The sequence below is a fragment of the Ambystoma mexicanum genome, chromosome 12 (genome assembly GCF_040938575.1).
Source record: "Ambystoma mexicanum isolate Mex_15411 chromosome 12, UKY_AmexF1_1, whole genome shotgun sequence".
Classification (NCBI taxonomy): domain Eukaryota; kingdom Metazoa; phylum Chordata; class Amphibia; order Caudata; family Ambystomatidae; genus Ambystoma; species Ambystoma mexicanum.
In genome coordinates this window covers 1219520087-1219547331 of record NC_090936.1, presented here as the reverse complement: position 1 = coordinate 1219547331, position 27245 = coordinate 1219520087, and the positions used below count along the sequence as shown (strand labels likewise).

General features: G+C 47.6%; 1 protein-coding gene across 1 annotated transcript in view; it reads right to left on the bottom strand.

Moving 5' to 3' along the window:
- UTP20 (UTP20 small subunit processome component) overlaps positions 1-27245 on the bottom strand; it is a 1390303-nt gene that overhangs the window by 899917 nt on the left and 463141 nt on the right. Inside the window, exons 21-22 of the mRNA XM_069629877.1 lie at positions 25467-25710; positions 20495-20683 (exon numbers count right to left, since the gene is read on the bottom strand). Of these exons, the coding sequence (XP_069485978.1) occupies positions 20495-20683; positions 25467-25710 (433 nt within the window). The remainder of the gene's footprint in view (positions 1-20494; positions 20684-25466; positions 25711-27245) is intronic.

Genomic DNA, 27245 nt, shown 5'->3' with positions numbered 1-27245 from the left:
AGGACTTTCTCCAACGGAACCAAGGCACGACTCCAGAAGGCCCAGCAATTTCAGGAACTTCTCAGGTGGTCCCTGAATGAATTGGAGTGCAGAGGGGGTGAGTAAACATACCTGCTCTACCCCACCCACCTCAATAGGGTTTAACGGCCACAAAGATCTTACCACCTCTCCACGGTACCTGACCATGAAGGGTGGTAGACTGGTCAAGTATCCTCTCCTGGGCGTCCCCTGAGGAGCTTGTATTGAAAGAGCTTCTACTAAGAACATTTCTTCAATAGTTATCTAAAATTGGGGTACTTACAAATGGGCCTTTTGACTTTGCCAACTCTTGCTCAGACTCTAAAAAGTTACCACGCTTTCTGAAGAGACATTGGGACTGGTGACTCTAGGGCACTGGCCCCATCTTTTCTTGCTGGCGGAGGACTTTTATTTTATATATAGTGCCTTATTTTAAGAGGCTTTGTATGGTGTTTCAACTCCTTTATTTTCAAAACATTAGTTCTCTAACAGATGGCTATTTGCCTGGTTCTTTTGTTCACTTGCTTCACACTACAGTATTCTAAAATTGGTACCATAGATTTCATCGAATACCATTTCACCTAATGAGATTTTACCGAAAATGCTAAGTGAAATGGTATATCTGTAATGCATAATAGTTGGGGTGTGGGGTCAGGGTATAAGTTAGGGTAGGGAGGGAGCGGGTGTCTCCTCACGCATTCTTTAAAAAGTTTTCATTTCCTTTTTCAGTGAAATGGAGTCGATGAGATCTCCATTAGGTGAAATATTTTTGAAGAAATCACATACATCCTTCTAAAACTGCTTTAATTGTATTCTAAACGTGAAGTGTCAGTGATCTTAGCAGAGCACACCAACGTGCACGTGTATAGAATAGTAGTGATTGTTTTAGTGTGTTTGTTATCTGTGCTCTTTCATTGCTAAGAATTTGTCTAAGACCTAAATATCATTTTTTTTTATACATTATTAAGAGTGCTCTGCGTGTACTTAACTGAGCCCCTCACCACTCTCTCACACACACTTTAGTCTAAGCCTTGCTGCACAGTCTCACTGCCCAGATAGAGTTTGGCTAGACCTTAGTGACTGTTAGGAAATAATTTCTTTTTGTTGCTTTCCTCCCATAGAATCCTACGGAACACACTTTCTTTCTGATGGTTTTGAACCCTGTACTTCCTTTTGGAGGCAAGTAAAGCCTTCTACTTTACTTCCCTTGCCCGTTTGCTTATTCTTATCGAGAAATTGATCAGTCCAGTCGGTACTAAGAGACTATGGGGCTCATTACAGGTTTGCCGGTATCCCGTTGGTGACTCTGGCAGGTTACCAGCAAACCTGACTTACCGTTTCTGCCACCCGATATCCCAGTATTACCAGAAAATTATGGGTGTCGGCAGCAAGTTCCCATGGAATGGGTTGGCCACAATCACTGGCACCGGTACTACAGATGCCAGTGATAGCAGCAATTATTTGCCTGTATGGGTCTGAACTACCGTTAAACTGGTAAACCGTGTGCTGGTCCAGCAAAGATGCTAGAGCTGGTATTACCAGCATTTTTACCAGGCCTGCACACTCATAATGAGCCCCTTTGTCTCTCTTTGTGAATTATTACAATTGCACATATAACCTTACAGCGAAGTATCTTTCCGTAATGGCTTTTTGGTTACTATTACAATGTGACTAGGATGAGCTGGTGGCAGCAGTTATTTTTCTAGCAGGTTTTGGTAATGTTAACTTGTGCCCTTCTGCATTTACCACAAATGGCTACCAAGGGTGGGTAGCACTCTAAGATGGCTGTGCCACAAGGTTTTACACGTGTTCTTTGCCCATATTCTTCTTTGACCTTCTTCCTGCTTTATCAGGTCTTTAAATGGGAAATGTGAGAGGTCAGTAATGCGAGGCGGACAACTGTTAAATGATTTATTAAAACATGCCATTTTAATCTCAAAAAATAAAAGAAATAAAATACCTTACTATCCCGACTCTGATAAGGATTTCCCAGCCTAACCAAAGCTAAGGGAAAACACTCTAACATAGGATATCGTGCCCTCACACTAAACAACAAATACACAAAGAAAATATATGGCAATACAACACAAACAACATTCAGAGTTTCTGAATAACCTTCTGGTGTCCTGGGTGCACTCCTTTTTCCCATGATTCAAGGCCAATACTGTTAATGTTCAACCAAAGAAAGACATGTCTCAAATCAGTTCTTGATGTTTCTAAGTCAAAGTAAGGTTTGTTAACCCAATTTCCAATGACAGCAAATCTCTTCTCCTTAGTGAAATATCCACTTTCCACTTCCACCAAATAGCACTAAGGGTAATCCCGACCTCTTCAAGAAGACTTGCCACAGTTCAAATGAAATACAATATCCCTGTTTCTCAGTACACAGTTCATGGTTAAAAGTCAGTATTTCTTTAGTTACAGTTTTAGGATTCACAATGGTATATTCATCAGAATGACCTCCCAGTCCTGCTGTTTCCACTTCAACAACTTAATTTCTACTTGATTCACTATGAGAACAGTCACCCTTGTCTCACAGTACTCTGCTTTGTTTAGTCTACTACAATGTTGCATCTACTGACCACTAGATATACCACCCACGCTTCAGTATTTTGGAGTACTACCACAGCTTCAGTGGTTTGTACTTCTAGACAGGCTTTGACAAGATGCACTTTAAAGGACTTCGACACCTTCAAGTAGACAAGGCACTCTTCCTCTAAATATCTCGCTTAAAAAGGGGCAGCCTCCTTACCTCACGTCTGTCTGCCTCAATATTAGCCTGGGTTTGCCTTTAAGACTCACTTCTCTCTTCCTTCCACGGTCTTTGGCCCCAAAGGCTGCATCAACTTCAAAATAGTCTTTACAAGCAGTCAGTTTCCCTACCCCAACTTTCTCAGCCCAAGTAATTACCCATAAGCCCTGCTGCCACTCTCTTAGCTTCAGGTAATGCTTGCACACATCTATCCTAGGCCAGTTGCACTTTTATTAACTTCACAGTAACAGTTGGATTGCTTCTTAACTCCGAGAAAGGCGAGTTTCACTTTTAATATAAGGAGACTCTTCTCTTAGGCAATGCGTGTTTATATATATATATATATATATATATATATATATATATATATATATATATATAGATATAAAGGTATGCCACATTAAAGTAAAGATTAGTGTTCAGTCTTCCTTTAGGTATCGCAATTAGGCACACTCAGCCTTCTCACGTGAACAGAAGCTGTGCTGGGCTGGTTTTAGGCAGATTTGCATGCAGTACCTCTGGGACCATCACACACAATTAGGACTATAGGTTGAAGCAAGACCAACCTTTTATATAACTCTGTACCACACAGTTTGCTCGTAGCGAGCTGAGCAGCCAGGCTTATCTCAAGAGTGAATGTGAGCAGTAAAAGAGGTTACACAGAGGACAATCACAGTGGTTCAAGTAGACACTTATACTCAAGGTTTCTTGGTAAAACACTTTTTATTTACACAATCATTTATAAAACATTTCACTAGAAGAAGACAACTTAAAATTATAGAGCAATACACTTCAATACAAAACTCTAAGCTTTTGAGACAGTTTGAGCTCCCCTGAAAAAGGAGCCAAATGGCAGTCCAGTTACTTAGCAGTGAGCAAAAAGGAAAGAACTAAGTAGAATAGATTACATATACTTTCTTGGCACTGCAAATAGTTTCAGTTCACCAGAATAGTTAGATTCAAGTCAATAGGCCAGGCCAAAGTAAATGGGCTAGTGTTCTGGATAGGAAAGAGCAGTTCTGGTATCAAGCGGTAAAGTCTTTGCAAAAGGTCTCAGAAGTAGTTTACGTGAAAAGAAATCATTTGTGGGGTCACAAGCTGATTAGGCTGAAAGTTGGGAAGGTTTTGCAAACTTTCTCCGCGAGAGTGGCGTTCTCTCAAACGGGTTGGCACAGTACCTTTGTATGAAGAAAACAAATGTTGCTGAAGTCGTGGTTCCTGGCAGTTCATGCAGATTTCGCTGTTCCTAAGCCTCAGTCGTGGGGACAAGAGGGAGGACGTCAGGGGACTCCTGCCAGAGGTTGAAGTGGGCGGGAGTGGTCGGGAGTGGTGCTCCTCTACTTCTTTTAATTGGGTTTTACCATTCCTATACCTTTATTTTAAAAAGAAACAGTTCCGGAACGGTTTCGTTTTAAAATAAAAGTGTAGGAAGAAGTTGAAACTTGCACTTTCAGTGCATTGCACTGGACGTTCCCTTAAACAGCAGGCGCATGTGGTTTGTATTGTGCATGGGAGGGGGTGCAGCAATGGGGATTGTGGGGAGTGGCGCAGGCCAGTGGGGAACATAGTTCCACTACTACTTTTCCTACACTTCGACAAATGACTCCTGCGCTGCACGAGATCGTTGAAAAGAGCAAACAAAATTGAGTCACTTCAGTTCCAGTAGCTGTAGATTCAAAAACACAAACTGGTGTCCCTCTCCCTGGTTAAACCTAACGAGCCTTGAGAATGGTATCCAGGTGTCTTATGAGTTGATTGGTCACACCAACTCAAAGGAAGAAGCCGTCCTTGAAGGAGCTTCTCTGTCGAATGAAGTTTGGCAATTCGGACCTGCAGCAGGGCTTCACCGGGCAAACCAACCGTCCACTGGTTGCAGCAGCCATCCTCTTCCAGCTCGTCTTCGGTTCTTTCGTTCCAGTGGTCGACTCTGCCTTCCAGTCCAAGAGACTTGCCTTTTAAACAGTTTTCCCCCTTTTATTCCAGCCTACCTGTCACTCACCCAGCTGGGTGGCTGTCCTTGCCGGACAGTCAGCCAATCACGCCAGAGTGCATTTGGTTCTCCTAGGAGTCTAAGCACAGGCAGCTTCGGGCACCTCCCTCACTTCCTGCCCACTCCAGACACTCAGACGCCAAGAGCGGACTTCGGTCCTGAAGCCCGCCAAAGGCATACGAACAAAGGGACTAAACCTGGTTTGGCGCGCAGAGAAAAACACTAGAAAGACCTTTCCAAAAGAAATGGTGAAAAGAGAAAACCGGGACCCGTTTAAACAAAGGCGCTTAGTGCCCCATCTTGAAAAACATGGCTCCCGTGATATTTAGCTACCAGTGTTCGCGGTCGGGAAAAATCACGGTGGTTTGTTGTAAAACCACTGCCACCAGCCTTTTCCATAGGAAAGGGTAGCATTGGACTGCTACATGAGTGTTTAGACACAGGGGGTATTACGTAAGACCCCCTGCACTCCATTGTAAGATGGTGTGTGCTGGGTCTAGGCATTTGGAAAATACTAGTAAAGTATTTTATCCCAGAAAAGGTATTTAAACCTTTGGGAAGTCTTTGGGAAGTCTAAAAGACATCCCTGTGTCACTGCACTGAGGGTGCTGTGTAACACACATAACAATAGATGATGCCTATGGAGTTAAAACTCCATAACTAAAGAAAATAAACACAGAAAACAAACAGAATTAAAAAGTACAGAGTCCCAAAGTTCAGCAAAAGAGCTGGGGGTCTCTAAGGTAGAGAGGAATTAGCACATTTTGAGAATTCTCCCTAACAGCTGGCTCCATTGAAGATCGCCAAATGATTGGTGACTCTCGTTACAACACTCCTCCTTTGAGCCCCGGAGGTGTCTTGAGATGGTCTGCTCCACAGAAGTTGTCATCTTTCTTCATTTGGGTGTTCTAATAGATGCTGTCTGGAACCGATACCCAAGCACTGTGACCAACCCAAAGTAAAGCCCTTGCCCAAAAGTGACCTCTGCACCCGCGAGCCTTTCCTCGATGGGACCAAGCACAGAAGATTGAGTCCTTAACCAACAGATTCCAGAACATCAGCAGTGGTCTCTGGAGAATTCGGAGTCGGGGGGTAAGTTCACATACCTGTGTCTGAACTACTCCCCCCTGTCATCCATAGGGTTACAAGGGCGTAAATACCTGTTCCTAAATCACTCTTTCCTGACTTTGGTCAGTGGAGGCCGGGTCAATGAACACTTCCTTGGCCTATCCTAGTGACTGGGTTTGAGCTAGATTACTTACTTGAACATTACACACCTTTTCGACTTAGCGATCATAACCACTGGTATCTCCAATCTCTTAATAAAGGTACCTGTGCAGTATACCTTTAGAACTGGCGACATTAGGGGACAAGGCCTCAAACCATCTTAGGGTTGGACCTTCCAAGAGCTAGGGAAGCTGTTCTAGGATTAACCTCAAGTGTCTTTCCCATTTCTCTTGCATCTGAGAACTTAATTGTATTGCACTGGTCATTGAATCAAATGCTTTCCTATATCTCCCAAGGGTGAATTTATAGATCTGTTTTATAGTGTTGGTGTGCCAATATTTGATTAGGTTTTACTTGCTTGGTGTGTATTTTAAAAGCCTAATAAACTATTTATTTATTTTATTGCGAAGAACAAGTTACTTTCTTACCTGGTAACGTTCTTTCGATGGGATGGTCCGACGACGTATTCCATATCTATGACATGTAATCACCACAGCTGTGCTGCTTCGGAAACTTTTTCGGCGTCTGCGTCCTGCGTCGATGACGTCGATGCGCCGTCGTCGAGGACCTCCTCCGACGTCATCCGATGTGATAAGTAGGACGCACGACGCCCATAGCCTCAGTTGTAGTTTTTTCCCCCAGAACGTGTGACATAAGTCAACTGCCAGTCAGACACAAAGCCTTGCGGAACGTAAGCTGCAATCGCAAAAGAAATTCTGCAGCGGGGAAGGCAGGGCGGGAGCGATATGGAATACGTCGTCGGACCATCCCATCGAAAGAACGTTACCAGGTAGGAAAGTAACTTGTTCTTCGAGGGGATTGGGTCCTCCGACGTATTCCATATCTATGACAGACTCCCAAAGCAGTACCAAAGCAAGGAGGAGGGAAAGAATTTAGAATCAAAATGTAGAATAGCCAATCAAATATCAGAGCAAAGGACCGCCTTGCCAAAGGCCAGATCCTGTGCTCGGATGGAATCAAGGGAATAGTGACGTACAAATCTATGTACTGAAGCCCAGGTGGCTGCATCACAGATGTTGCGAATAGGAACACCCCTCTGCAGGGCAGTAGACGCAGCCATACCTCTGGTAGAATGGGCCCGCAAGCCAGCCGGTGGGTCCTTACCCGCCAAACGGTAGCACTCCGAGATGGCCAAAATAATCCAGCGAGACAAAGTCTGTTTCGTCACAGCTTGCCCCAAACGCTTTCCAGCGTAACCAATAAAGAGTTGATCATCCACTCTGACCCGGGACATGCGTGAAACATAAAAGCTCAAAGCTCTCCTAGGATCAAGCCTATGGAGCCTCTCCTCTTCCTTACCAGGATGCGGAGGAGGATAGAATGCCGGAAGAACAACCTTCTGGGCCAAATAAAATTCCGTCACTACCTTCGGAAGAAAAGAAGGACGAACTCTAAGGACAACCCTGTCCTTGTGAAATACAGTGAAGGGAGGCTTAACTGAAAGTGCCTGTAACTCACTCACTCTGCGAGCGGAAGTAACCGCAACTAAAAACACAGTTTTCAGAGTTAACAGCCTCAAAGGGCAAGAATGCAAAGGCTCAAACGGAGCACCCATAAGAAACTTAAGAACCAGGTTTAAATCCCAACCGGGCACCAGGAAAGGTGACGGAGGGAACACATTAGTGAGCCCTTTCAGGAACTGTGAAATCAAAGGGATTTTAAAGTAAGAACACTCTTCAGACGAACGCTTAAAGATGGACAGCGCCGCCAGGTAACCCTTAACGGTATCCACTTGCAAGCCCCTGTGGGCCAAAGAAAGTAAAAAGGACAGAACCATGGGGATGTCACATGCAAAAGGATCCACATTCTGAACCCTGCACCAGTCGCAGAACTTACGCCAACGGCAACGGTACAGAGACTTTGTTGCCGGTCTTCGGGCCGAAAGCAACACCTCCATCACGTCCTCAGGGAGGTCCCAATCCTTATACCTCAACCTTTCAGAAGCCAAGCGTGAAGGTTGAGGGATCTGACCTCTGGATGGAGAACCTGACCCCCCTCCCGTGAGAGCAGATCGTCTCGGTAGGGAAGACGACGTGGAGGGCAGATGGATAAGTCGAGAAGGTCCGGGTACCACGTCCTCCGAGCCCACGCCGGGGCAATGAGGATCATCCGGGAACCGAACTTCCGTAACCTCCGCAGCACTTGCGGGATGACGGGGACTGGAGGAAACGCGTACAGCAGTGGGAAAGACCACTCCACCACGAACGCGTTTCCTAAGGCTCCTTCTGGAGGAAATTCCCGCGAGCAAAACCGTTCTCACTTTCGGTTGACACTGGAGGCGAAGAGATCCACTTGAGGGGTCCCCCAAAGGGCGAAGATCTCCAGGAGAATCTCCTGAGCCAACTCCCACTCGTGAGAGATCGCGCTCTGCCTGCTCAGAGCGTCCGCCGTCACGTTTTCGGCTCCGGCCAGATGAACTGCCGAGATCGGAACTTCCTGCTGGATGGCCCAGAACGCGAGCTGCATCGCCTCTCTGCACAGAGGAAGTGACCCTGCCCCCCCCCTTTTTGTTGAGGTAGTGCATGGCCACTGTGTTGTCCATCAGGATCAGGACATTCTTCCCTCGCACAGGCGGCAGAAAAGCCTTCAGGGCTATCCTGACAGCCCTCAGCTCCAACAGATTGATATGGAGTCTGGACTCCGACGGAGACCAACGACCGCTGACTGTCAGCCCATTGGCATGAGCTCCCCATCCCGTGAGGGATGCATCCGTCACGATCGTCACCTCCGGCCAGGGAAGCCAAAATGGAGCCCCCTTCATCAAGTTGCCTTCGACGGCCCACCACAGAAGGTCCCGGGCGACCGAGGACAGCACCTGAATCGAGTCCGACATCCTGCCGGAGGACTGCGACCATTGCGTCTTGAGTGCCCACTGCAAAGATCTCATCCGCAGGCGAGCCTCTGGCACCAGAAGAATGCAGGATGCCATGAGGCCGAGCAACCTCAAGAACTCGAACGCTGGGAGCGTCTGGGCATGCTGAAACTTGTGCACCATCTGCTGAATGTGAAGAGCCCTCACCTGGGGAGGAAAACACTGCCCCAGGGAAGTGTCGAGTACTGCTCCGATGTACTTGAGCTGCTGTGTTGGCGTCAAATGGGACTTCTTTAAATTGAGGGAGAAGCCCAGCCTGTGAAGGGAGCGACAGGTGACCAACAGATGATCCAGGACTTGCTCGGGAGAGCTCCCCCTGATCAACCAATCGTCCAGGTAGGGGTAGACGTGAATCCCCCCTTGCCTGAGATGCGCTGCCACCACCACCATGAGCTTGGTGAAAACCCTCGGGGCGGAGGTCAATCCGAACGGCAGGACCCGAAACTGAAAGTGCGAGTCGCCAACCGCGAACCTCAGGTACTTCTTGTGCTTGGGATGGATCGGCACATGGAAGTAAGCATCCTTGAGGTCGAGTGACACCAACCAGTCCTGAAGCTGAAGGGCCTGGAGGACTTGAGAGAGAGTAACCATCTTGAACTTGTCCTTCCTGAGGAGTTTGTTCAAACCGCGCAAGTCCATGATGGGTCTCAATCCCCCGTCTTTCTTCGAAACCAAAAAATAAGGGGAATACCATCCCTTGTTCCTCGCCGCTACAGGCACCAGTTCTATGGCGCCTTTCTCCAGCAGGGCTTGAATTTCCTGCGCAAGGAGCGGATCCGGACTCTGCAAAGAGAGGTTCCCCGGTGGGTTGTCGCGAGGCCTGTGCCGAAAAGGAAGACAGTAGCCGTGGGTTATGATCTCCAGAACCCACACATCTGAAGTAATGGCTTGCCACTCTACAAGATGCTGCGCCAGCCTTCCCCCAACCGGCGAACCATGGGACATGGCCTCACGACTGAGTGGGAGCGGCTGCGGAGTTACCTGAGGGCAAAGAGGCAACTGCCCGAGCGGCCTTGGCACCACGGGTACCCTGTCGTCCACCTTTGGTACCTCTGCGTTGGCCTCTTTGACTGCCAGCTCCTCTCGCTTTACTGAAGGAGGAGTAATAGCGAAAGGAACCACCCCTCCACTGCTGTCCCCTAGGACGAAAAGGCGGAGGTTGGCGAACTGCAGCGCCCAACGACTTCGCTGCAGCTTTTGAGGTCTGCAACCGCTCAAGGCTCTCGTCAGCCTTGCTGCCAAAAAGGTGTTCACCATCAAAGGGCATGTTGAGGAGCCGGGACTGCACATCAGGCGCAAACCCTGACTTACGCAAATACGCATACCTGCGTATCACGGTGCTCGCCGCCATGGACCTACTGACGCATTCAGCTAAGTCCAAACCCGACTGAACGGACTCACACATGGCATCCTTACCATCCTGGATCATAGCAAGGAAACCATCCCGCTCATCCCCTTCGGGAACATGTTCAGCCGCTAACGCAACACAGTTCCACAGAGTGTGCGTGAAACATGACAAGGCACAAATGGAGTTGGCCACCTGAAGCGCCATACCACCAGAAGAAAACACTTTCTTCGCCCAGCCATCAAAACGTTTGTCGTCCCTATCAGGAGGGATGGTAGGGTACGACGCCTGCTTCGCCGGGGCCGTGGCCGCCTGCACCACCAAACTCTCCGGAGTGGGGTGCCTGGTCAAGTAGCAGGGGTCGCCACTGGCTGGACGATATTTTCGCGACAATGATCTGCCCACCGCCGGGAGACTCTCCGGAGCAGTCCAAGCCGCCGCCACCCTTCTCTGTAAAGCCATATGGAACGGCAGAACCGGGTCAGTTGGGGGACCAACATCAAGGATGTCCGTCAGATCATCCTGCACAAACTCCCCTGGGGGAGCAGACCATCCCAAGTACTCAGAAACCCTAGCCATAAGGCGCCGGTACGAGGAATCAGCATGAGAGCCAGGCTCAGGCCTACAAAACTCCACCTCCGGAGAGGTGTCCAGTCCACTGGCATCATGCAGTGACTGTCTCAACTCGTCAAACTGACTATGGCCCGAGACAATGTCATCCGGAACCTGACTAGGAACCAGGCCATCAGAATCCTCATCCGCCTCTGAAATATAGTCCAGGTGGCGAAAAGAAGGCACTCGAGAGTGCTTGCTCTTAACCATAGCCTTCCTAGGAGGGTCCCCCCGTACCCTGGGGTACCTCCGACACGAAAGGCGTCGATGGCGTCGAGCGAATCGGCGCCAGCGTCGAGAGAACCGGCATCGGCGCCGAGAGGATCAGCGTCGACGTCGAGGAAATCGGCGTCGACGACAGATGCAGCGCCTCCAGAATCGGCGGCGTCGACACAGCCCTCGAGGCCGGAGCCCCGAGCGTGTCCCTAGACGACCTGAGCGTCGACGGCATCGACGACTTCCTCGGAGCCAGAGCCTCGAGAAAGCCCGTCGACGCCCTCGACGCCACAGACGTCGATGCCTTCTTTGAAGACCTCACAGGTGCACACGGTCTCGAAAGCGTCGAGGACCGGGACCTGGAACGGGTACGTTGAGAACGAGTCCCCTTGTCCGAACGGGACCTCTCCCGTGACTCGTGCCGACCACTCTTGCGAGCGGTGTCTCTCGACCTCACACGACCGACCCCACTCGGGGGCGCGGACAGCTGAGTACCCTGCGACTCAAGAATCGCCAACATCTTCTTCCCGAAGGAAGCCCATTCCTCCGGCGTCGCACGGCTGGAGGGGTAAGCGACGTGCCGGGCAGAGCCCTCCGAAGAGGACCTGGAAGACGACCGGTGTCGGCGCTTCCGAGAATGCCTCGAAGAGGCTGAGTGGCGAGACCGACTCCTAGAAGGAGACCCACGAGACTTCCGACGATGACACGGAGAGTCACCCCTCGAATCATCCGTCGAAAGCCCTGCAGACTTCGACTTCCGGGGCTTGGACACCCGACCTACCGACAACTTCTTCTTACGTTCGCGTAAGGCTTTGGACGTGAGCGACTGGCAGTCGATACAGTCATCCGTGTCGTGGGCCTCCCCGAGGCACCAGAGGCAGGCGTCGTGCGAGTCCGTCACCGACATCTTGGACCCACACTCCCCGCACTTCTTGAAACCCGGACGCGGGGTCGAAGACGAAGTAGACATCTTCAGAAGGATTTTCACAAACGAACAGGTTCGAAGAACCGAGAAGAACAGAACTCCAAAGAGTCGAGGCGTTGAAACCGAGAAACACGAAGCAACACGTTCGCGGAAAAAACGGAACTGAGGCTATGGGCGTCGTGCGTCCTACTTATCACATCGGATGACGTCGGACGTCGGAGGAGGTCCTCGACGACGGCGCATCGACGTCATCGACGCAGGACGCAGACGCCGAAAAAGTTTCCGAAGCAGCACAGCTGTGGTGATTACATGTCATAGATATGGAATACGTTGGAGGACCCAATCCCCTCGAATCTACAGTTTTAATATAAAGAAAAAACTTTTGTTTCAAAACATCAGCACATCGTTCGTTCCTTCACTACCGACCCAGTGGTGGATTGCAGTCATAGATACGAGCTCTTGGAGCATCAAAATAAACTCCCCTTGAATTAAAGGGGAAGCTTCAGAAGCGCATTCAAGTAATTTACGATGGCGCAAACATGTTTAGTGTTTAGTCCAGAGGAAATCAAATGCCACCAAGCCGCCATATCCTCATCTAGAGGGGCACATTTGCCTAGATAAACAGAGCGGAGGTCAGCAGTGGCTAGACAGTCTAGGATTAAATGTTTCAAAGTTTCAACAGAATCAGCGCAAAAGCGACAGAGGTTGTTGCTTACAGAGGGATGTTTCCTTTGACATAAAATTTCCTTCGAATTCAAGGTGTTTAAACGGAAGCGAAGGAATTGTTCACGGTAAAATCGAGAGTAGCATCGTGTCAGATATTGAGGCTGGCAGTTTAGTTTTTTTTGTGCATTGCCCAGCCATTTTGATGCAACAAGTTTTGTACGTTTTTCCACATTGACGATCCAGGCCCAAGCTTCAAATTTTCTTTTGGCAAATTGGGGACGGGAGAATAGGTCAAAGTTATTGATTTCCGCAGCAACAATCCATTCTTGAACTCTTGTGCACCATTGATCTAACAGGCAACTGATTTTAGGCTCTTCAGTGGATGTAAAAATTTTGTAGGCTGGCGCCCCACCCGCCTCTCTCATCTTTCGCAACTATTGTATATCTTTATACCTACCTGTCTAACTGAAATTATTGGTGTTGCTGTGTGTGGACTCACTGCAGCCCTAGACGACGCGCGCACCATTCTTGAGACCAAGCCATGCACCTCTACTACGCACCTTGATTGGGCTTGGCTAAACTCTGTGTCTCCCTGTTCACCATAACAGCGTCGTCTCCCAAAATCCTCTCTAAAGGGCTCATTTTGAAAATCCATCTTAACAGCACCACCTCCACCGCTGACCTCACCTGAAAAACCTGCATTTCCCATGTCCTACGGGCTCTTCTTGTAGCACACCTCTGCCGATTGGTACACTTTCCCTCACCAATTTCTCTGCTCTTTCCCATCCTTTGGAAAAAGAGTTAAATGCGGGGCAAAGCCCCGGCCACTTTCTCAGCATGGGATTGCTGCTTAAAGATAAGGGCAGACTGGCACAGGCAATGTTCAAGTTTGTTTTTCGAGGTTCCCCCTGTTGGGGAGGAGCTAGCGCTTTGGCTAGCACCTTCCTGCACCCCTCAAGCGCTTTACAATTAGGCAAGACATCTAAGCACTATAGCACTGAGAAAGCTTTTTTCATGCAAAAATAATCACACACAGGCATGGCTAGTCACTAAATAAAGATAGGTAGTATTTAAAATATAAGGTGCAAATAACCATTAGTTGAAAACACGTCTAATTGTTATTCTGTGTAGTTTCAAAATCAAATCTCAAAGCAGGCTTTCTGCCAGAAGGAATGCAGCTTGTGCTAAAAATAGACTACATGCATTGTGTGGGGCCCGGCTAGCTCTAGCAGAAAGCACAAGGTAACTCAGCAGCTGTTCCGGTCTATCACAAGCCAATGGACACTAAAGTTTCAGCACGACATACAGAATACTATGGGGAAAACAGGGTTTTTTGTAGAAATTACTGAATGAAGAGGTGAGAGAATGGCGGTAAGATGTGTTTATGTATGAATGTTTATAACAGAAAATGATGCTAAGTAAGAGCACAGTGTATTCCTGCAGATGCAGCATTGTTAAAGTAGGTTGGTCTAAATGTAAACCTGGCCATGCAACACTGGAGAATACAGCATCTCTTGTATAGCAAGAACAGTTTTGGATGAGCTCTGCCGGTATCCAGTAACCAGGTCAAGAGTATTTAAGCCCCAGGCCCAGAACCAGTCTTCAGGACCTGGGAGCCAGCCAAGGAAGACCGAATGCTGGCCAGAATGGCAGAGTCCTCTGCTATTCCCCAAATCCTCATCTTTGTAAAGATTAAAGTTTGTTATCTCTTGCAAGATAGACTTGTGGCCTTAATTCCCTAGAGGAGCGCATTTACTCTGGTTTGAACGTGATCAGGGGGTACTCCAATGTATTTAAGCGGTATAAGTAGGGCCTACCTTTTACCCCATAAAGGTAAGTTCTCCTGGGGTGCCACGGGTCTGTGCCAAAATTCCTTGGTGGTTTAGGTAGTCAGCTTATGCGGGTATCTGCCGATGCTTCAGGGTGGCACTGCTCCGTTTCCCCGAATTTCTGTTGAGTAAGCCTTAAAGGAGATCCTTGATCATTAAGGAGCTGTCCATGGATAAAGAATTAAACAAAGAAAATACTTGGCAGCAGTGTCGGAGAGTCAGGAGAGCAATACCCTAGAACAGACAGTTGTTTTTTTCCAAAGGCGTTCACTGTGCACGTGGCTTGGTGGTCACCTTAGGTTCTAGCGATGACACCAGTGCAGGGAGGACTCCTTGGGAAGATTTGGCAATTCCCAAGTTGATGGTTGGGACCAGAGGAGTGAAAAGGTAAGTCGGCTGGGGTCATTATTAGTCACACTTGAAGGGGTCCCATGTCTTCCTGCGCACAGGATTTGGCTTTTGAGTAAAGTGTCTGCTTTGAGAAACCCAGTGGAAAATTATTATTGAAGAGAAGCTTAGGAAGTCAAACTGGAGAGGAGCCAGCCACGGAATGCAGACAAGAGGCGAGTTTTGTAGTGTGGTTCACGAACAAAGGCAGCACAGGTCCAGAAGCTTCCCAGTTAGGGCGGATGGAATCAGAAAGCTTGCCTGCTATCCTGAGATGATGAGTCTCTGATCAGTTTGGCACAGAGAGACTTCAGATCCCTGGCAGCAAAGGGGCATCCACGTCTGAATCTGGCAATGCAGGCACGATCATGAGCTTCAGTGAGACAAGGACTTCCAGCAGGAGCTGTGATCCAGTTGTTCACACCGGATCAGAGAAAAGAAGTGCCACTGTGCCATCAGATTCTTTGGTGCATCAAAGGATTCTAGTACAGAGCATCAGCCCTTCTGCCATCAGCATGGCGTCTAGAGTGCAGATACAGAGTTGCAGCAGTAAACAAGGCCAGTGGGCAAGGGAGCTCAGATTTTAACTCCTGCAGGCAGCGTGGGAACACAGCACCCAATCACACACCAAAAATCATTTAAGAAGAGGTGTGTCAGCCAATGACTATCTCCTCCAAGCACACCCATGCATTCTGTGAGGGCCTAGCGCACAACCCATGCATTCTGGCATTCTGGGAGGGCCGCTCACAAACAAATGTATCCACACTAACCCAGCTATGCAGCTGCATATGCCAGTTTCAGGCTGACTATAGCCCCGAGTACTGGGATACAAGGATCCAGTGGCCCAAGATAGCCACTTCGTTTCGCAGCACACACACAGATGGACAAGGAATAGTTATGGCAACCCCACCTCGTCAGCCCCCTCTTAGGTCAATAAACTCCTTCAGTCCTACCAATCTGGATTCAGGCCCAGATGCAGCACAGAAACTGCTACCATAAAGGTGATATACGATGCCCTTAAAATCCTTGATGGCTATCCTTGCCTCCTGGTTCTCCTTGACATCTCAGCAGAATTTGACACAGTAGACCACCAGACACTCTACATCGATGCATGGGGATTAGCAAGTTCATCTTCAGCTGGCTCAAATCATACCTTGCTAATCGCCATCAGATTGGTCAAATGGATTCTTTCAGAACACCAACTCTATCCATCTCCTGTAGAGTCCCGCAAGGATATATTCTGACCTCTGTGAGCTTCAATCCGTACATGGAAACACTTGGAACCCTCCCTCCCTCCCTCCCTCCCTCCCTCCACACAACATCCATATCCAGCAATATGCAGATAGCATGCTGCCTCAAAATATCCTCCATCGAAAACATCCACAGGCTCAAGGCCTGCCTCATAATGATCCATGTTCAGTGCTTACCTAAAGCTCAATCCCTCCAAGACTAAATTCCTACTGCTGACCAACAACACCGAACACCCCAACAACCACAACCTGGCTCTCTGCTATGAAGCACAAGGGCTTCACACACCAGGTGGCCACCACTGCCAAGTCCCTTCATGTCGACACGCCTCTCCTTCAAACCGCACATAACAAGAAAGATACAAGTTGCTTGCTGCTAACTTTCTTTCCTGCAGAAAATCAAGCTCTCCATCCCAGAAAATTACTTCTGATCTGCTGTCCAAAGCTTGGTCCTCTCCAACCTGTCAATGCCCTTTTGGAATTATGTCAAGCGACTACCCTGGCACCCCTGAGATGTTTCCTGCATGCTGCAGTGTTAAGGAGAATTCTCAAAAATGTGTTAATTCCCTCCACCTTAGAGACCCCCAGCAACTTTGCTGGATTTTGAGGACTTGATTTCTTTACCTGGGGAGAGTGAGACCCTTTTTCCCACTCTCTCATGTATTTTAAATGTGATTTTATACACTGTTACTTTAAGTTATGTAGTCTAACCAACTCCATAGGCATCATCTTTTCCAACTGTATCACAAAGCACCTTCCGTGCAGTGCCACAGGGAAGTCTTCCAGATTTCCCAAGGTTTAAATACCTTCTCTGGGATCAACTACCGTTTCCCAGAGCAGTAAAGTGAAATTGACTACTTAGCATTGTAACTTTCTAGACCCAGCACACACTATCATACAACAGAGTGCTGGAGAGGTTACTTAGTATCCCCTTTGTCTAGCTTCTTATGTAGTATATTATATGTTACCCTTTTCTCAATTGGCTGGCGGCAGTGGTTTTGTTTTGAACTACCTTGGTTTGTATTTACTGCGACCGTTCGTGGCTCCGGTAAAGCAACCGCGGGAGCCTCCTTTTTCAAAATGGCGTACAGCCATCTTTGCTAAAAAATGGTGCCCGGTGGTCTTTTTTTCGCAAGGTCTTTGTGGGAAGGTCCTTCTAGAGAGTTTCTCTGTGCACCAAACCAGGTTTGGTCTCTTTGTTCATTTCGCCTTTGGCTGGGTTTCTGAGAGAAACCCGCCTCTGGCGCCTGAGTGTCTGGCATAGGCAGGAAGTGAGGGAGGTGCCCGAAACTCTTTGTGCTTAGTCTCCTGGGAGACCGAAATGCACTCTGGGGTGATTGGCTGGCTGACTGTTCAGCAAGGACAGCCACCCTGCTGGGTGAGTGACAGCTAGGCTGGAATGAATGGGAGGGAACTGGATGAAAGGCGAGTCTTTTGGCTTGGAAGGCAGAGTCGACCACTGGACGAAGGAACCGAAGAAGAGCTTGAAGAGGAGGCCTGCTGCAACTCCTGGACTGTTGGTTTGCCCGGTGAAGCCCTGCTGCAGTGACTACTTGCCAAGTTCGCATCGACAGAGATGCCCCTGCAAGGACGACTTCTCCCCTTGAGTTGGTGGGACCAATCAACCCCAAAGTAAGCCACGTGGACACCCATCTCTGAGCTGGTTGAATTTCCTTAGAGTTGCTGCAGGAAACCGTCTAGCCAGGAGCCAGGGAGATGGACACCAGATTGTGTGCGTTACTACCACAAAGCAGGACTGCCCAAGCCTGAGCCCCCTCAGCAGAGTGTGGGGCTCCATAAGCAAGGTCAGTCCACCTTGACAGCCAGGAACCACACTTATTGCTATTTGCTGTACCGCAAGGAGCTGAAACGCGAAACAGCCACTGAAAGTGAAGTTTGCCAGTTGCCAGTTCCAGTGCAGGAGTCCCCCAGCGTCCTCCCCTCTTGTCCCCACGACGGAGGCCCAGGAACAGTGAGATCTGCAGAGCTGCCCAGGAACAGACGTCATCAGCTGCATCTTTTCTTCTTTACCAAGGTACTGTAAAATAAGTCTAAGAGAACTTACCTCTTACTGTAGAAGTGCTTGTAACTTCCACAACTCACAAGCCTAATCAGCTTGTGGCCCTACATTTGATTCTTCTTTTCATCAAAGACTCCTAAGAACTTGTGCAAAGACTTTTCCATTTACTTACCAGAAGTGCTTTATCGAAGACTTTTGCCCATTGACTTTGGCTTAGCCTACTGAATTGAATAACTCTTCTAGGGAACTCTAAAAGTATCTGCACTGCTTATGAATATTTGTAATTTCTTGTGTTCTAATAACCTTTGCCTTTTCCCAACTTTTTAAGAGTCTTCTGAATGCCAACAGTAAGATATTAATGTCCCCGGCACCCTTGGTATTGAAGTCACCTGTGGGTGGAGGTTGTGTCTGTCGGCCATCCCAAAAGGGCCTTGTCTAATTCAGAAACTCGGTGTACAGTATTGAAGTGTATTTGTGTGTTACTATTATATTGCTCCCTTCTAAAGAAGGCTTTATAACTGATTGATAAATTAATAATTGTTTATGCATGAAACCTTGAGTGTAAGAGTTTATTTGAATACCTGTAACTGTGAATCTTTGTGTAACTCCACTACAGCTCACATGTCCCCTCTTGAGATAAGCCTGGCTGCTCAACACGCTACCAAAACGGTATAGTACAAGCTTATACCAAAGGTTGGGTTGCCTATAACCTGCAGTCATAGTTGTTTGTAGTGTTCCCAGACGGTACTGCATTCAAACTTTGCCTAACATGCAGCACGACTCAAAGGACTCTGCAAATATGACCACATCACCCCGACCCTTATCTAACTGAAAGGACTCCTGCTGCAAGCCTGTATCATCTTCACATCCTGCTGCATCATCTACAAGCATGTCACCCTGATGTCCGCAAGCTACCTCAATGAGAAACTCAGCACCTCTGTAGGCCTACGATCTACCTGAAGGAAGAACATGTTTAGACTTGAACTCCACTGGTACAGGCAGGAAACAAACAGAAGACTGGCCCCTCCGTCTACGCCCCAAGACTCTGGAACCTCTTCTGTCAACATCAGACTTGCCCACTCGCTTCTACAGTTCAGGAAGGAGCTTAAGACTCTCTTCAAGGAATGTCTCCTCCCTAACAACTAGGTCCATGCACAGTCCTATCCCAACACTACCTGAGACTGGGTGATCTGATCCCCACTGGTTCCTCCCCTGGTTACTAGGTCAAAACACAGTCCTATCCCAACACTACCCGAGACTGGGTGATCTGATGCCCACTGGTTCCTCCCCTGGTTACTAGGTCAATACACAGTCCTATCCCAACACTACCTGAGACTGGAAGATCTGATCCTCACTGGTTCCTCCCTGGTTACTAGGTCCATACACAGTCCTATCCCAACACTACCTGAGACTGGATGATCTGATCCCCACTGGTTCCTCCCTGGTTACTAGGTCCATACACAGTCCTATCCCAACACTACCTGAGACTGGGTGAACTGATCCCCACTGGTTCCTCCCCTGGTTACTAGGTCAATACACAGTCCTATCCCAACACTACCTGAGACTGGGTGATCTGATCCCCACTGGTTCCTCCCCTGGTTACTAGGTCAATACACAGTCCTATCCCAACACTACTTGAGACTGAGTGAACTGATCCCCACTGGTTCCTTGTCGATCCCTTGCTGACGAATTGCCCACCTTCCCTCTCCCCATAAGCTTCCCACCCCCTGGTTTCTATGCTCCCCTCACCATGATGTTGCCCTTATGATTGCAAAGTGCGCCATTGCTTCCTGAAGCAAGGTCCACGCTTAATAAATACCCTAATAATGATAATAATAATAATAATAATAATAATTAGGTCTTCATAGCAAACAAAGGCAGCATTTCCTGTTAGGGACTGGAGGAGGCGGTCAAAAAGCACTGCCTCCTCCACAGGTAAAAATGATAACTCCATGCCACCCTGACCACATGAATAACTGAGAAGGGATACCTTCTCTGGAACATATGTAGCACCTTTGAGTCCAGCCTTAGCAGTCATAGGGGTCCTTAAGGCCGAGCACATAAAATACAACCACACCCTTAAGCAGGCTTTGTATTAGGCATGGTTGAGAAAAAGCCCAAAACACAGAAAAGCCAGCACAACGTACAGGTGGGAGGCAACTTGTGGCAAAATGTGTGCTTTTTGCCTAACACAACTTCTACATAAATCAACAGGAACAGCTTGACAGAACGTTTTGATCCAGTTTGCTGACACCTTGGGTGGCATCTTCTGCAATATATTGCACATATTTGTTGTTGGGGGTGGGCGACTACCTCCAAGTACAAAAGGGCAAGCAAGATACATTTCGTTAACCAAAGTGTACTTACTTTCCCGCAGCTCTTCTAGTTTTCTTCTTCTGCATCTCTCCACACTTCGCATCCTCTGGCTCCTGGTCATCTTCCATGACATCTTCTACGTCGGCCTCTTTTGTCTCAAAGAGATCCGTATGATTTTTGGTTTTCTTTCTCAAGTCCTGGGTCGGAGCGACCAATAAATCTGCCGGATAATATTCGTTACTAGAAATAGAAAAGACGCAGATTAAAACACTGAGCAGCAAGTTATATCCATTTTCAAACGCAACATGGACAGCTGCTCTAAACGGTCGGATATATCTCGTTAGTCAACGTTTATAACATGAGCATAATGACTTTACTGTGATCCGACTGGCATTAATCAATATCACTTAATATTTCTCATGAAATTGAAACAAATGTCCGCATGGTGGGCTGCTAATAGAAGGGAGTGACACATCCTGACTGAAACTCTAGAGTTCTTGACCCAGGTGAGTAATTTACCTTTGGCCTCATGTCAATCCGTTGCTATCTCTGTGAGACTGGGCAACACTAGGATAACAATAACTTTGCTAGTGAACACTGGGGTGGGGGTGTAAAACCTTTATCAAGACACAGACTTTCACTCGGGCAAAAATAAAAAAATGCACAAGCCTGAGCACAACTGGAGGCCGAAGCGATTGCCTTACAAAAAGCATGACAAATGGACGTGACAGACATTAAAAACTATGTGTTTGTGGAGTGGTCAGAGCCCATTCTGTAGAGGGTGGGGAGAGGGGCACTAGAATGTGTGAGGTGACAAAAAAGATAAAAGTTGCCTCGTTTCCTCAGATTGCTAGTGAGAAATGTACACATGTGGAAATGCAGACAAGCATTGAGGGATTCAGAGAGTCAATTTAGAGTATTAGGCATCTCAAGTGTATTTTTCTTGGGGTGCTCCCAATTTACTAAGATTTATAAGAAATGACTGCGGAACACCTCACCAGGCCCATGCTCCACCCATTAACCCCTCCCCCACAATGTTGTGGCCCCTGGAGGCACACCCTCCCCTTCATGGCTGTGTCATCGGCGACAGATCTTAATGAACCTTTTGAAATGCTGTTGCTATGCACCACTCCCTGCATCACACCCCTCTTTGGCACATGAAGTGTATTGTCGCAATGGCCACTTGGCTTTGATCTACTGCTGACTGCTGCCAAAGATAGTCTGGGCCAAACAAAGAGGTTTGCTACCTCTGCCAACCCTACACTTACTGAACACTTCAAATATGGCCTAACACCATCTGGATTAGTTCCACCGGGTTGTGAAGCAACTGAATGATGACAAGCACGGCTGCTGCGCTCCCCAAGTTAGGGTTCTTTCTACCAGAATCACTCATCCGCCAAGTTATCTGAAAGTACTCAGAAAGGGGCACCCCTCGCAAGCTGCACTCAGCCCCATCCACTTCAGAAAGGGGCATCCCTGGCAAGCAGCACTCAGCCCCATCCACTACAGAAAGGGGCATCCCTGGCAAGCAGCACTCAGCCCCATCCACTTCAGAAAGGGGCATCCCTGGCAAGCAGCAGTCAGCCCCATCCACTTCAGAAAGGGGCATACCTGGCAAGCAGCAGTCAGCCCCATCCACTTCAGAAAGGGGCGTACCTGGCAAGCAGCAGTCTGGGGGGGGGGTTTAGCCACGCTGACTGCAGCATGCTTTCTGAACTTATCAAGCATCGAGGATTTAAAATCCTCCCACTCTTGGTGGATGGTAGGCCCAGCCGACTGCTTACCTTCTTCCGTCGACGACTCGGAGTGCCGACAATGGCAGTGATGCCTTTTCTTCTTTTGGGACGAGAAAGAGTGGCTCCTCGAGTGGGATTGTTTCTTCTTCCGTCTATGTATCTCAGAGGTGCACCCCTCAGTTTCGGCCTCCGAAGACCGAACCATCGACTGCACCAGTGATTTTGAAGGCAGTCGACCCAGAGTGATTTTTGCAGCTCGATCGCAAAGGGATTTAGGTTGCATTTTGGCACACAACGGACACCCGTCAGTCCCATAACCCGTGCAGAGGCACCAGAGACAACTCTTGTGGGTCAGTGATGGATATCTTGGTGCCACAAATCGAACACCGTTTGAAACATGATACCCGAGCGACCGACATCTCCCATTGAGGAATTTGACGAATTAAAATATTTTCTGATGAAAACATCGAGAGAGTCGAAGCTCTGTGTTCCCAAGCAGCATGTTAGCGCACAGAAAAAAGGAACTGAGGTTGGAGCGTAGTGACGTGGTATTTATAAAACGCTTGATGTTACATCCGGAGCAGACGACCAGCCGCCGAGCAAGACGGATCGACGGTCTGGTCGAGGTCCACGATGCCCCCTGTTGAAAACGTTTCAAAGCAGCAAAGTTAGAGGGAATATCAAAAGAGGAGTCTGCGGGAGAAAGGCAATCCATTAAGACCCAATTACACTTTAAGGAGAACACAATGTTATTCCAGGTAGGTAAACACTATTGGTGAGCTTTTACACTCATTGAGTAAAGAATACTAAAGCAGTACCAACACGTATTACTTCGAGGGAAACACCATTCAAAGTTAGTAAACTAACATACTTTTTAGAGGGGCAGAATGCAACTCGAAGGTAAGCATAAAAGTAATGAACCTTTGTAACTTCTTTCACAGAGATGCATTTAACACACCAACCTCTTTAGCAAGTAAGTGCTTTTACACTTCTTACTTTTCCAGGCAGAAGCCTTTTCTTATCCAGTCCGTCCCTAGTCTATTGCATGAGTTCTGTCAGAGGCTGAAGAAGGAAACTATTGGTCTATGTGCCACCTGTAGGCAGGTTGAGATAGGGTTCAGTTGCAGGAAAGAAAGTTCCACAGGAGATCTTCTTAAACAAGTATTCACTTTCAGGGTTAGTTAAAAGTGTTCAGGGACTTCTGAGAAGGTGCCCTATATGTGTTCCAGCAATAGGCCTGGGCTAGTGCAAGTGATATTGGCAAACTCCCAACCACAGAAATCACCTGCTCAGCCTCACATAATTCACACAAGATTTAAGGTAAGTATTACCCAAAGCCACAAAGTCTCTCAGGAGAAAGGAAGCGTTTCGGAGTGGATGCCTTCAGGATGCAGCACACTGGTGAGGGGACTTCAGGTATTCGAATCGCGTCCCTGGAAATCCAGCAGGAGTCGACCAAAGTTTCGGACGGATTCGGAAGAGCATGCACTGCACTCAGGCACGAGGTCCCAGGGCATTGCCGGCTTATTTCCTAGCAAGGTCAAAGCACGTCGAGGGATGGCTCAAAATGCAGGTCTTCTTTAGACTAGTGGATCCCACCAGCCTCTGCGCAGGAGTCTTTGCATTCGGGATCCCCAGATCAATTTGAAGAAAGGGTTGCATCAGGCTCTGGTCACACAGCAGGCTCTCCGGTCGCTGGGAATCGCTACAGCTATCGTTTCTTCATCTTCCTCTTCGGTTTCAGCTCCAGTGGTCGACTTGCCAGCAGATTCCAGGTTTGGAGTATTTATCAGGAACTCCAGCACAACTTCTTACAGAAAGGGGCGGTCTGGCTGTCCAATCAAAACAGCCAGCCCCCCATTGAGACTTGGATCCTTTCAGCCAAGGTGGAAGGTAAAGGGCTGCAAAGTATTGGACACCTCCCTCACTTCTTTCCTTCTCAGACACTCTCAAGCCTGGGGGGAGAGGGGAATACAATCCACATATGGTGGGGTGTGCTGGCTCATTATATAAAACGTAAAGAGGATGAAAATCCCGCTTTAGCCCTTGGGAACAGTAGTTCACCCGAGTACATTAAAGAGAAATTAACAGGGAATCCAAAGGGGGAACCCAGCCCAAGCCCAAAGCTTATAGGAAACTATACCTTCAATCACACATATGGTGAGACATAAAAAGGGAATCCATAAAAAAGAGTAAAAGACTAGGTGAGAGGGGAAAAAATATTCCCCTTCAACTAGGGACAGGGAGAAATAATCCCCAAGTCCAAGCAAAACGTTCTGGGGTTGACACAGGTCAGGAAGATTTATCACAAATAAGAAAATCTTCCCTAACAAGCACCCACAGAGACACTCAGACGGCCCTTGTCAAAATTAAAGACAAGGTTAGAGGATTTCCCCAATTGTTGCAAGACGGTAGCGACTGGCACTTCCGGCTCCGAATGAACTGCCGGGCTCATCAGCGGTTCCATGTCCACTTGGTTTATATAGAATAGAACTTAGTCAAGGAATTCAACGTTAGTTGGAGTGTTACACATGCTCCTCACCAGCTCATATTGCGAAGGTAGAAGGCCCACCAAAGGAAAGCACAGAGGGGGAATAATACTTTTGTTTTGGAAAAAAGATGTAATTTTGGTGAACGCAACACCCTCCTGAACACCCACTGTGACGATTTTACTTCCTTTATGGGCTCAGGCACCACCATTAGAGCCACGGGGTTTCAGAGTTGATGAAATTCCCATGGCTTGCCTGTCAGATTGAGTATGCAAGTTGTGCTGGATGATGGATTTCACTGGTTGATTGAAAGTTGTAGCGATTTCGCCGACTGATTTACTGTGGAACGCACATAAGGGCTTCATTTATCAAAATCGTTATAACAAGTTAGTATCAGATTAAACATGCACTCGGCTCCTACTGAATTCAGCAGAGGTGACTGGCCAACTGCTGCAGCAGACTGCACTCTCACTGTCGCACTCCAGGCGCGGTTTGTACTGGACCAAAGAGGGGAGTGTGACAAGGAAGTCTAGTTTATTACCTCACATCAAATCGCCAGAAAGTAAAAGGATAAATCCTTCCATGAACAAAGAGTAAAGGTCAACAGAGCTTCAAGTCAGGACTGAAATCTCTATTGACACAAGCGCCTCAATGCTACGTCACAAAATAAATTCACACATTCAAGCGTGAGGAGTAGGAACAACCACAGAAACTCAGCAACATTTGTGATTCAAAAGGCATTCATTGTAAGGCTGCAGAATAAGTCTTACCCTCCCGAACTCTTAAACAGGCACCCACCTAATAAACCTTAGCAGAAGAGGAGATAGTTCCCTTGACCTCGGCTCCACCCTTTCTGGGAATTCTGCCATCCCCTTCCAGAGTAGGAATCGGAAATTTGTGTAATCTGTCCTGTCAATAGTGTCGGTTCTAAGCTTCAGCTGCTCAAAGTACAAGCCTCTCACATCGCCGTCTTGGATTGTTTCCTCATTGGCCTCGTCACTGCCGCTCTGCTCATCTGTCAGCTCATCTTGCAGCTCCTTCTCTGCAATAAGAAGAGGGATATTCATTTCAGCGCTCATTTAAAGAGGTCCACAGGTTTTCTATGTGGTTTCTTATTACCAATACGAAGGTATGATTAGTAGAAGACATCACACTTAGAACATGCTCGGATGAAAGCTTCTATGCTTCATTGATTTATAAGAAGCATAGATTAGTGATCATGGTTAACTTTAAGAACCAAATTCTGAATTCTGTGGCCACAAAAAGAAAAAATAAAATCACATAAAAGGGCTCTCTATTCACACGATACCCTTCTTAAAAACAGAAGCCTATAGATTTACTAAGGGAACTCCAGAACAAGACGAAACTAAAGACTTAACGGAAACCCTGGACGAACCCGGGTCAATAGGTTCACTGCATCCCACTGTTAGAATCTGTAAAAATGAAAACTAAATTGACCCTTTAAACACCTACCTGAAGGTCAAAGTCTGGATTGAAAAAAATACAAGCATTCTAAGACCGAGGCCGGTTTCTCTGGACGCTGCAGAGGTAACTACTGCTAGAAAGAGGTTTGATGCTCAAGCTTCTTCTTTTGAAGATATGCCACAAAAGGAAGGCAAAATAATGTCAAATAATGGATGCAAAATGGCCACCAAGGCTGCATACAGCCGCCTCATCGCCAAACCCATGCCTTTAGCCACATGTTATGTCGGGGCACAATGAGATAATATCCAAGACCCAATCAAGGACCCACATCCAGGCCACAGTCAAACAGATGCATTAAGCCAAGAATAGTAAAAGGGGAGTCATACTATACATACATAGCACACTACACCTAACAAACCTTAGGTCACAATACTGTAACTTAAGGGTAAAATCGATTTCCAAAATCAACCTTGGAGGTGGACTTTGGGAGGCCAACCTATTATGGTGAACACGATAGACGCTAAGGTTTAGCCAAACCCAATCAAGGTAGGTAGCAGAGCAGTAAGGCTTAGAAGTAGGAGGGGTGTGAGAGTGGTCTAGGCTACAATGAGGCACACACAGAGCACTCCAATAATTCCAGTTTGTATGGAAACAAACAATGATTTATCAGGCCTTTAAAAACATACTAAGCAAATAAAACCTCTAGGCAATTGATTCCAAACACTATAAAAAAGATATATATATATCCACGCTTAGGAGACATTAGAAAGCATGTGATGGGAGGGTTTGCTAAAAGTTTGATAAAGGTACAAACTGGATGTGAATTCGAGGTTAATCCAACTAAAGGTTTTAGGGCGGCATCACAGGACTGGGGCTGTTGGATATTGATACATGTTAGGGCTGTGGTGGAGACAGGGGCACCTACACATGCTTTGGAACTGATCAAGGGTTTGAAGTTTCTGGGGCACCTACACATGCTTTGGAACTGATCAAGGGTTTGAAGTTTCTGGGGCACCTACACATGCTTTGGAACTGATCAAGGGTGTGAAGTTTCTGGGGAGAAGTGTTTCATAGGGTGGGTGTGATGCTGAATATCAAGCTCCCCAGGAGACCTGCACAAGTAGTTTTGGTGTCGCGTGGAGGGAGATGTGA